The following is a 12,540-nucleotide window of genomic DNA, read 5'->3' on the forward strand; positions in this document are numbered from 1 at the left end:
CAGGTCAAACTATTTACTAATTTTTCAGAAATAGTTACTCTCAGTCCTTAAAATATGGTTTTTTTAGTCCTTAAAATACTGGTTTTAAAAAACTGTGCATATTGAGAAAATACAGAGATTACACAACTGTCTTAAAGTATAATTGTGATTTTTATAAAATTCATCCTTTTATAATTGAACATAGTAAGATTTTTAAGAAAATCTTTAAAACATTTCTGCAATGAAATTTTAACATTTATGAATAGCCCCATTTTACAGAGAAGAAATTAAAGGTATAGAAATTTAGAGTATCACCAACAGATCCAGAAACTGAAATTTTTCATCCAAGTCTTACTCTATTTACTACACTATAGTAGCTGTTGTTTTTTTAAAAAAACAAAACGAGAGGTTAGAGTGGGAGAGAGCCAAAGCATAAGAGACTCTTAAAAACTGAGAACAAACTGAGGGTTGATGGGGAGTGGGAGGGAGGGTAGCGTGGGTGACGGGTATTGAAGAGGGCATTTTTTGGGATGAGCACTGGGTGTTGTATGGAAACCAATTTGACAATAAATTTCATAAAAATAAATAAATAGATAGATAGATAGATAGATAGATAGATAGATAAAGTGTGCATAAAAAACAAAACAAAAAACCTCGCTCCTTTAAAGTTTAAATATCCCTGGGATACAGATTATCAACTACTTGGTTGTAATACAAAGCAAATTTCTATTATCTTTGGATATCAATAACAGAATAACTGTGAACAAATAAAACCCAGATCTAATTTATAAGTTTCACTGTATTAATTTCCACTTTAAAAGAAAAATTTTATCAGCTCCGGTAGGAAGTAGGGGAAAAAATACTGATTTAAATGTTATTTCTGCTTACCTCCAAATGGATGAACAGTGACAAAATGAAACAGGTTAAATGGAAGATAGAGAAAGAAGGGGGAAAAACAGTTTCTTAAGGCTTTTTAAACTGAAAATCAAAATTAAAATTAAAATTTCAAAATCAAAATTAAGATTACAATAAAGCTGATTTATATTTGAACACCCATCTTAAATCCTGGAAATTACGATGTTAACTTCTCTAAAAATGGTTTTGTTATCACAGTCACTTGTGTATATGGTACCTTTAGCATTAAGCCATCAATTCGAATATCAACATGCTCATCAGATTTTGAATTGTCATTCAACTTGTATACAGCCATAAATTGATTAAGACTCTGTTTTAAATCCAAGAGAAATTGATTTAACCATAGAATACTTCTTTCATCCACGGTAAACTGTAGTGCATTCAGTTGGCTATAAAGGTTGGGAGATGGAACTGTGGAGAAAAAAAATTTTAAAGATTTTTAATGAACAGATAGTCTAAATCTTCCCTGAGAAAAAACATTTTTAACTTTTATTCTTTTTAAATTAAGATAATAAGTTTTGAAATTTTATTTACAAAATTAAAATGACACATGTGGATGATAATGAATACATTTAGACAGACAAAAAACATTTTTCTATGCTTCACTAACTGAAAAATATATTGTTTTTTCTAAAACTATCTATAAATAGGAAACGTTTAGATCTCTCTTCCTACTATCTGTAAGGACTTTTCCTACCTGAATGATAATCTGAATCCTCTAAAATAAGAGAACTGAGGGGCGCCTGGGTGGCGCAGTCGGTTAAGCGTCCGACTTCAGCCAGGTCACGATCTTGCGGTCCGTGAGTTCAAGCCCCACGTCAGGCTCTGGGCTGATGGCTCGGAGCCTGGAGCCTGTTTCCGATTCTGTGTCTCCCTCTCTCTCTGCCCCTCCCCCGTTCATGCTCTGTCTCGCTCTGTCCCAAAAATAAATAAAAAACGTTGAAAAAAAAAATAAGAGAAGTGAGTCTAATGACTAATTTCTTATGAAAGTGGTGAACAGGCAGGTCTCCTTTGGGAGGAGGGGCCATGCAGTTTTATTCTCCACTTAATCCTAACCCTAGAATAGCGCTTGGTGCAAAGTAAAAATTCAAGTATCTACTAGATAATAAAAGGAATATACTCCTTTTTCATAGCTCTCCTCAAATATTAGAATGCCTGGGGGTTGGATAAGTGTTTTAGTGCTAATTTATATTAAACTAATACTCACAATTAGAGTATACACCTCTTTCTTAAATCCTTTTGCTTATACTATAAAAGCCATTATTATTTTCAGAGCATCTTGATAAAAAATCTTGTATCCCAAACATTCAAACCTACTCACTTCTAGTAAAGCAAATAGCATGTATATCTAGATTTTTTAGACAATAATAATTTAAGGAAAATAAATCCAAGGTATAGGATATCACTAAAAAGACAGCATTATAACTATATAGGATTTTTTTTGCACTCATTCATTCATTTTCTTCCAGGAAAGATTGACTGAATGCCAACAATATTTTGTGTATGGTGTTAAGCACAAAAATAATAAAATGTCTGTAGGTTTTTACTCAACACAGACACAAAGGTAGAAAAATGTAATTCAAGTCTAACAGAGACATCCACTTGGGATGTGGCAGTGCTTATATTTGGAAATTGAAAGGAAGTGGGGTGTTGAAGAGATCACATCATACTCTGGAAGGCAGGAAAAAGAAGGCCTCTCAAGTATAAAATGAGTGATGATGACAGCTATAGAGAGGACTAGAGAGCAAATGTAGTCCCCAAAGCTATAACACAGAAGGAAAGAAGAATCCGGGCTGTGGAGATCTGGGACAGAGGAAGAAACTGGTACACTAAGCGGTAGAAAAATCTACACATAGTAGTACAAGTACTACAAGTAGTTTCCAACAGGGGTCTACTTATGAAATAGATTATTATATGGTTATTAAAGATACTTAAATAAACCTGTAGAAACCTGGAATATGCTCATATCATCAAAGGGAAAGGATGTAGGGGCGTGTAGGTGGCTCAGTTGGTTAAGTGTCCAAACTCTTGATCTTGGCTCAGGTCATAATCTACTGATTTATGGGACAGAGCTCTGTGTCAGCTCCCGCTGACCGCACAGAGGCTGCTTTAGATTCTCTGCCTCTCTCTCTGCCCCTCCCCCACTTACTCTCTCTCACTCACACTTGCTCTCTCTCAAACTTTAAAAAAAAAAAAAAAAAAGAACTTAAAAGAAGGGTACAGGATGTAAATCAAATATGCAAAAGAAACACATACATTAAAAACAGGACGAGCAATACTATACTTACTGTATGGTCTCAACTGTCCCCTCAAAACTGGTATGCTAACCCAGGGTACCTCAGAATATGACTGTATTTCAAGACAGAGCTTTTAAAGAGGCAATTATAGTAAAAATGAGTTCATATGGATGGGCCCTAGTATATATAGTACGATCAGCATCATTAGGAAACACACACAGAGCAAAGACCATGTGAACAGACAGCCATCCACAAGCCAATAAGAATTCTCTGAAGAGGGGCGCCTGGGTGGCTCAGTCGGTTGAGCGTCCGACTTCAGCTCAGGTCATGATCTCACACTCCGTGAGTTTGAGCCCCACGTCGGGCTCTGTGCTGACGGCTCAGAGCCTGGAGCCCGCTTCAGATTCTGTGTCTCCCTCTCTCTCTGCCCCTCCCCTGCTCATGCTCTGTCTCACTCTGTCTCAAAAATAAGTAAAAACAAAAAAAAGAATTCTCTGAAGAAACAACCCTGCTGATACTTGATCTAGAACTTCCAACCTCCAAAATTATGAAGAAATGAATGTCTTTTGTTTAAATCACCCAGTCGGTGGTGCTTTGTTATGGCAGCCCTAACAAATTCATACATTTACGTTTTAGCAGAAGTTGTCTCTAAACTGTAGACTCGTGGCCAGTTTTTTATTTTTGGTATATTCTTTTTTAAAATAACATAACATATATTACATTTACAATTATTTTAAAAGTTATATTTTCATAAAGTTGGGTTGCTTAACAAAGAGATGAAATATAAGGACTAAAAATGGATCCCTGTACCTTTGTATATGTTTGAAAATTTTCATAGTGAAAAGTTAAATTAAACACAGTTAAACATAACCTAGCAATTCCATTCCTAAGTATCTAGGGGGCTAGGCTTTAAATTGCTGTAAGGAATTTAATGTTTTTATCAGAAAAAATATATATTATAGAATAAGATTACAATTCCTATGGCACATGTTAATAAAAATGATAGAAATAAATAAACCTAGATTAGAAATCAGAAATCTTGGAAACTAGTCTTCGCTCTGACGAATTACTAACTCAGTGATGCATTACTTAAGGAAAACACTTATTTGTAAGGAGCAAGGAGGACTGGAAACAATGGGATTCTCCAGTTACAGACAAATGGTTGTGAATATTATGGGAAGGCAGTGTAATATAGCTGCAGCCTGGGGGGAAGACACATGAATTCTGATTTAGAAGACCCACATCTCAGCTGTGCCATTTTACTAAGGTGCTAAGCAAATGTCTTAACCTTTTTTAATTTTCTCACTGTTTTGGTCAGGAAGGTAGAAAGGATAAACAAGAAATACACAAAAGACTGCTGAAAAGCATGAAGATGGTGAGAATTAGATCCCAAAACTTTGGCACAAACAAGGATTAAATAATTAAACAGTTAAAGAAAAGATACCATATAAACAAAGGCCAATTTTATTTTGAAAAACTATGAGATGAACTCAGATAATCGCATAGAAATTTAGCATTCAAAGAACACAAATGCATAATCATTTTCACTTTAGGACCCCAAAATAGCTTACAAATCAAAATTCATGTAATTCAATGTTCAAAGTAAAGACAAGTGCCAAAAGTTGTCCAAAATATACATTTGTGCATAAAACAGCCAAAAAAATTCTCTATAGCTAAAAGAATAAATGCATTATTAATTTTTCAAAGAAATATAGAGTTTTACATAGCTGAAATATAAGTAGGTTATGACTAATGGAAAAAAATGACCTTATTCTACAAATAAACTAACTTTCACAATTTCTTTCATTTAACAAACAGCTACTAGTAAAGAAATGAGTCAAGCCTCAGGGATAAGATGAAGCATGACTAGTACATGATTCCCAACATGAAGGATGCTACAAGCTAGTGAGAGAAAAAAAAATATGAACAAACAGTAAGAACATGTAAGAAATGCTATATAGAGTTATATACTAAAAACAATGAGAACAAATGTAAAGAACAATGGGCTTTTGTTTCTTTTTTTCACATTTATAAAAGTTGAAAACTTAGCAAAAAAAAACAAAAAAAACAAAAAGCAAAAAACAACTTCCCAAGTAATGGACAAATAATAACAAAACAGGAAACTCTCTTACTTGGAAAATCCTTTCCGTCTGGATAGTAATATTCTGTGAATTCTATATAAACAGCTGACATTTCTTGTGGAAGATACAGGGATTTCTTATTGCAAGAAATCATACTTTTGGGGGAAGAACGACACTGTTCTGCTGTAGAGACCTGAAAAAATAATTAAGTATATTGAAGTAACACTGAATAAAGCTCTTTCCAAACAATTTATGCCACATGGGCATCACTTCAAACTCCTAAAAGTACTTCAAATAATTAATTAATGGTTAATTTCCAATGCAAACTTTATTATATATTTAACTTCAAATTAAATTATTTTTAATAACACAAATCAACTATTCAGAAAACCTATAGCCCCTTTGAAGTATTATCAGTTACAAAATCAACTCTTTAGTAAGGTCCTTGCAAACTTATTATTGTAAGCCTTAAAATATCAGAGTATTTCTATTATAGAAGTAAGTAAATGGGAGAGTCAGGACACAGATCCAAGTCCTCAAGAATAGACTGCTTCCCTGGTAGGTATTTTACAGTAATTTGTTACCATAATTTATTATCATGAAAAAGTTAGCTATATACAGAGTTTTAGTCTGGGATAATAAAAAAATTACAGAAATAGATAACAGTGATGGTTGTACAACTATGTGAATAAACAATGAGAATGAATGCACAATTAAAAATAGCTAAAATGGGGCGCCTAGGTGGCGCAGTCAGTTAGGCGTCCGACTTCAGCCAGGTCACGATCTCGCGGTCCGGGAGTTCGAGCCCCGTGTCGGGCTCTTGGCTGATGGCTCAGAGCCTGGAGCCTGTTTCCGATTCTGTGTCTCCCTCTCTCTCTGACCCTCCCCCATTCAAGCTCTGTCTCTCTCTGTCCCAAAAATAAATAAACGTTGAAAAAAAAAATTAAAAATAGCTAAAATGTTATCAAGTCATTACATTGTATGCTTGAAACTAATAATGTTACATGTAAATTATACCTCAATTTTAAAAAATGGCTGAAATGGTAAATTTCATGTTATGCATATTTTACATTAAAGATTAACCTAAAAATAACTACAAATTCTTCTGTCAAATAGTTTGATCACTTGTTTTTTTTTTTAATGTTTGTTTGTTTATTTATGAGAGAGACAGAGCGTGAGTGGGGGAGAGGTAGAGAGAAAGGGGACTTCAGGTTCTGAGCTGTCAGCACAGAGCCTGATGCGGGGCTCAAACTCATGGATGGAAGATCATAACCTGACCTGAAGTCAGACACCCAAACAACTGAGCCACCCAGGCACCCCTCACTTACTGTCTTCTAAAAAGACTACGAGTTTTAAGGTTCTTGTTACACTTTTTCACTCTCCCCTGAAAATGGTGAATTTACATAAAAAATGTATATACTAATTTCCCCCAAAGTTCAACCAATAGTTTTATCAATTTCATTTATTTGTACTTGTTTAGTACATATTCAGGTATGTATCTCAAGGTTAACTTTTTTCATTCATTCAACAAACATGTATATTTCTCATATGAAGCAGAATATTTCTCTTGTATAAATTGCTAATAAAACCTTTGAAACCTTGTATAGACTTTATAAATTTAAGTTAGTTCCTTGCATTATCTAATTAAGAAGTTTTTCTTTGCATATATGGAAACAAATCCTTTTCACCTCAAAGTATCAACTTATTTTAATAGACAATAGCTTACTTCCTTTTTCCTTCAATAGTTAAAAGCTTATTCAAATTGATATAAACATACTATTTTCTTTCAGTTATTTTTATTTGTTTTGTTCTGGTGTATTTGTATATGTGGGATTTCTTTTTTTTTTTTTTTTTTTTTTAATATTTATTTACTTTTGAGAGAGAAAAGAGACAGAATGTGAGTGGGCGGGGGGAGGGAGGGCGGGCAGACACAAAATCTGAAGCAGGCTCCAGGATCTGAACAGACAGCACAGAGCCCAACACAGGGCTCGAACTCACAAACTGTGAGATCATGACCTGAGCTGAAGTCGGACACTCAACCGACTGAGCCACCAAGGTGCCCTGTGTATGTGGGATTTCTTTACTTTATTTCACCCTCAACTACTTGGGATTATGGGTGATTCACCTCTGCTATTTCTATATGAATTTATTTACATCTTCTAGCTTCAAATAAGATGCATTATATATGGAATGTAAAACAAGAAGCCATTGTACAATAAGAAAATAATGCGTAATCAAGGTTTCTCAAAATTGGCATTAATGACATTTGGGGCCAGATGATTCTTGGTTTTGGCACTGCTAACAATGTGCAGTGCATTGTCACAATGTTTAGCAGCATCACTGGTCTCTACCCACTACTTGTCAGCAACAACCTCCTCCAGTTGTGACAACCAAAGATGTCATCAGACATTGCCAAATGTCCCCTAGGGTATAAAATCAACCCCAGTTGAAAACCACTGAGTAAAATAAAAAATTTTCGATAAAACTAAGTCTCAAAGCCATAGACTCATCAAAATAAACCAGAACAATTCATAAATGTTAACATGTTATCTGAAATTGTTTATTTTTAAAGAATGTTATAGTCTATTATGTTGGTCTCAAGGACTGTAATATTATACCATATTGTATGATTACAGCCTGAACAATATAAATGGACAGAAATCTTAGCCATGAAATCATGTTCACAAGATAGCCAATACTCAGTTCAATAAGGCAAAAAAATATTTTAGTTTCTTCCACTAAGAGCATTGTGTAATAAGGAATTTGATCTCCTAAGAGAGGTCTGGCCTTTGTTCCTGCTTCTGAGAAGTAATTCTAAATTCTTAGAATTCCCTATTCATGGTAGATCCCTGGGACAACTGACAGTTTATGCTTACAGTGATGACTAAGAGTGAGGTTGGCCATACTTGACAGTCTTAGTAGTCTTCAGAGACTGGAGGCTTTGGGTCACCTGGTATCTAACAACAACTGAGTTCACCTATGAGGGTAATACTTCATGTATATTGTTATGTATACTTCATGTATATTGTTCCTTGTGCCCTGAGGACAAGGAAGTTCCACATTTGGAACCCTCTTAGCCCAATCCAGCTTCTCTTCCTATGGCTGAATCCAATTTATATCCTTCCCTGTAATATATGTAATTCTTAGTATAAATGTGCTGCTTAGCATAACTTATTTCAGTGAATTCTATTATTTATTCCAATGAATTCTTGAATCTGAAGGTGGCTTAGGGGAGACTCCCCAACAGTTGCTGTGAGAAGTCTTGTGCAGATTTGGCAGACTGGAGGACTATGCTCTTGACCTCACAGTTTGGTTAATTCTGTATAACCATATAAACAAAAATTAATGAATGGATATCTTCTATCCTGTCTAATTTAGCCATTTCACAAAACTGGCCAAGATGTTTTTAAATAAAAGAGTGGCAGTAGTTTATAAGAGTTGCTTGCAGGGGCATCTGGGTGGCTTAGTCATTTAAGAGTTTGGCTCAGGTCATGATCTCACAGTTGTGGGATTAAGCCTCACCTCAGTCTCTGTGCTGACAGCACGGAGCCTACATGGGATTCTCTCTCTACCTCTCTCTCTGCCCCTGCCCCACTCTCTCTCAAAATAAATAAACATTTAAAACAAAATATGAGTTGCTTGCAGAAGATGTTTTATCATAAGATTTAATTAAAAATGAATCATACCTGGTATATATTGAAATCTGCAAGTCTAACCACAACAGAACTAGACATTAACTTAGCTTTGGACTGCTGAGATAATACTGAAGGTGATCTGGAAGTCCCTTTCAGAGCCGAGTCTTTCTCTGTGGGAAATAAGAAAAAAACTTTCAATTTATGGCAAATGATTTTTAACAATCACTTTTTTGTTAAGACAGCTACTAGAAATACACATGAACTCTAATTTGTCAAACAAAATAATATATGTAAAAATACTTTATATATAAACTGATGCAGGAATTTGTTATTATAATGATTATTCTTTTGTGTGATTATTCTTTAAACATGAGTCATACACCACATTTAAGATATTCTTATACAATAACTTTTACCAGAAATTCTTGTTAAAAAGAGAGACCTATCAGCCATTTAACAATCTCAAACATTCTAACGGGGTATTACTCTTATTGGTCATGTCAATTTAAAAAGTGCTTTTGGTCCATAAGCCTATGGTCTGAAGAAGGTGCAGAATTTTTAGACATTAATTAAATTTTACAGAAAATTTACAGAAAATATCCTATCATGATCTCTCTCTCACACACACACACACACACACACACACACACACACACAATCAGGGGAATGCCATAATGTTGTTATAGGTAAAATACCTGTTTGTGTGTGCTGGGGAGAGGCATGTGTTGGGGATTTAGGAGGTGAACCTACATTATGATCCTTTACAGCCTGCTTAAGCATTTCAACGTTGCACTCAAATTCATGTAACAATTCGTTGGCCCATCCATTTTTTGTTTTGGTTGCATCACTAAAATACATCCAATGATTACAACTATCTCCTGTAAAATGAATGACAGGTATTTCACTGAAAAATGCACAATTTTCATTTATTTTATTGTAGCAATGCTTCTAATGAGATTTATTTATTTCCCAAGGGGTTTTTTCTCAAGGGAGCAGTCTTCACCTACAAGAGATTTTAATCTTCCTAGAAAATTTGAGCAAAACATTTAGAATACACGCAAAGAGTGTCAAAAGGAAGTTATCTAGAGGTTTCTATCAGAAATCAACCATTGGTAGAACATGACTTAAAATTTCAATTACAAACAGTACTGCTGGTCAACCTTCACTGAATGCTCAAGAATCAAACATACCTCCATTAGAAAGAAAATACTACAGAAAATACTACCAGAAAAAAGTCCTTTCATCAAAGATTTGTTGTAAAGTGACAAATAAAACCTATCCTTAAAGTGATGAGGATTATTAAAACACTTAAGAAACCAATGAAATTCTCAAGATGGACATCAAGTCATAAAGATATAGATATATCTATACCTATATAAAAATTTTTGGAAGGAAAATAAAAAATTAGGATTATTAGGTTTCTCTGTAACAAAAACTGAGAAAAGTAGTATGTACATAAAAGGGTTCAGAAAATATTGTACCCACCCAGAAATGCTATCTTTGGGTGGCACCTGGGTAGCTCAGTCAATTAAGGGTCTGATTCTTGATTTCGGCTCAGGTCATGATCTGCATCTTGAGATTCTCTCTCTCCACTCATCCCTCTCTCTCTGCCCCTCTCTCTGCTTCTCCCCTGCTCATGTGCACACACACTCTCTCAAAATAAATAAAAAAATAAAATAAAATCTATGACTAAGTTTCACCTTCCAAAATATGAATTATTTCTGTAGTTAAAAAAACTTTACATATGTGTAAGTAACTTAAATCAGGAATATAGAATATACAACAAAGACTTCAAACAAAAATCAAATAGTATAACCTTTAAATTCGTCAAGCACACATACAGAAATAACAAATAGAAGAAGGGTAAATTTGTGAACAGAAAAATTTTATCACTTCCTTAAAGTCCTGGAAAATTCCTTAAACTTGTTTTTCTTATTTTTGTTAATTAAAAAAAAAAAAATCCATACATCACCAAAATGCAGAGATGGGTATAAGGTCAAATTACTTAATTTGGCCATAAACTTATATATTGTTTTTTATTATTTGGGAGGAAAAAACCTATCAATATTTAATTATTAAAAAGTCTATTAATGTATCACTGCTCTGCCTTTTGGCTAAGATCACATGTAAAAAGTCTATTAGAAAACACAGAAAAGTTTTTTAAAAAGTTCCTGGAATCCTACAACATGGCTGAAATCATTGTTATCCTTTTACTTTATTTCCTTTCTTGAGTTTTTAATATTAAAATACACTAATAATATACTGATTTTTAAAATTCAAAACATATTACTAACTTTTGTCACAATTAACAAAATAAAATAGCATAAAATATGTCCTCCAAATTCTGATTTTAACATTTAAATCAATAGAGTACTGCCAAATGCTAACAATTGTACTTCCTAATAATCTACATAAAACTCTATGTAAAAATGCATAAATATTTTCTATGGCAATTATATCTTCTTGGTGAAATACTACTGGGGAAAAATAACAAATATTTTGGTCTCTTTTTTTCCTTAAAAAGTTAAAGAGAAAAGAAAAATGCCAGTGGAGTACAACTATGCTCACCTCATCCCATGAATATAACTAGATTACCATCAAATCATCCTAAATATCCCAGAAATTGACCTGAAGACTGGCAGAACAAATGCCACAACTAAAGGTAGAGAAGAGGCCACAACAAGAAAGCTACGAAGTGCAGTGACAGGGTTTGGGAGAGAAATGGATTGGATGGTGGCTGCTATGTTGGGGAGGGAGCCACAGTTGCTAAGAAGGGCTAGAGACAAACTCACACACAGAGGAGTGCATGGGGAAAATGAATCCCCACAGTAGTTGACTTGGAAAGCAAAAGGGACCCAATTTCATGGCTTTTGCCAACCAGCAGGGCTTAAAGCCTGGAATTTTAAAGGTCAGCGTGCTTAGCTCTTGGAGAGCTCAGAAGGTACTGGAGCACCTCTTGTGAAGAAGTCGGGCAAACAACCCGCAAACATATAGCATGGAAACAGTAATCTGAAGAGCACCTGGAGCACACGCCGGGGAAGGTATTTGCTCATCTTGTATTGTGTACCAGAGAGATAGCGTTCACAGAGAAACCCCTCTGGGAAGAAAGGAATAAGCCAGCACCATTTCCCTTCCCCATCCCTCAGAATAAGCACGGGGTAACTGGTGGGAATTAGTTTAGTGCAGACATTCGCTACCTAACTCACTTACACCAAGCCACACTCCATGCACTCCAGTGGAATTTGCCTCAGCCCCAGCACAGCAGAGCCCCTCCCCCAAAAGACCAACCCAAACCCCTGCTCACACTGTGTCTCCCTACGTGGGAGTTTTGCAGAGCCTCAGTGCCAGCTGCAATGGTGACAGGCTTCATTTCACAAGCAGACCAGAACACACTTAGTTAAAATGTGCCATATTCAGGCCAGGGACCAAACACCGCCAGTGAGAGGCAAACAGAGCCCCTGCATACAACTGGCCTGATGGGTAAAGTGGCTAGGAAACAACAGCAAAGCACATGCAGCACATATTGGAGACACTCCCAGAAGCACCAGAACCTGGGGAACAGGGGACACGACAAAACAGGGCACTCCATGACCTCTGCTTCATAAGGCCATTACCCTCAATAACAGGAGATGTAGCTGACTTTTCTAACACAGAGAAACAGGCACAGAGACTTAGACAAAATGAGAGAACAGG

General features: G+C 35.2%; 1 protein-coding gene across 2 annotated transcripts in view; it reads right to left on the minus strand.

Moving 5' to 3' along the window:
* UHRF1BP1L (UHRF1 binding protein 1 like) overlaps window positions 1–12,540 on the minus strand; it is a 116,602-nt gene that overhangs the window by 29,695 nt on the left and 74,367 nt on the right. For both annotated transcript variants that reach the window (XM_011284169.4, XM_011284170.3), the window contains 4 exons: window positions 9,543–9,725; window positions 8,899–9,017; window positions 5,264–5,405; window positions 1,112–1,305 (listed from right to left, as the gene is read on the minus strand). In XM_011284169.4, coding sequence (XP_011282471.2) covers window positions 1,112–1,305; window positions 5,264–5,405; window positions 8,899–9,017; window positions 9,543–9,725 — 638 coding nt within the window. The remainder of the gene's footprint in view (window positions 1–1,111; window positions 1,306–5,263; window positions 5,406–8,898; window positions 9,018–9,542; window positions 9,726–12,540) is intronic.

Source organism: Felis catus, chromosome B4 (genome assembly GCF_018350175.1).
Source record: "Felis catus isolate Fca126 chromosome B4, F.catus_Fca126_mat1.0, whole genome shotgun sequence".
Taxonomy (NCBI): Eukaryota; Metazoa; Chordata; class Mammalia; order Carnivora; family Felidae; genus Felis; species Felis catus.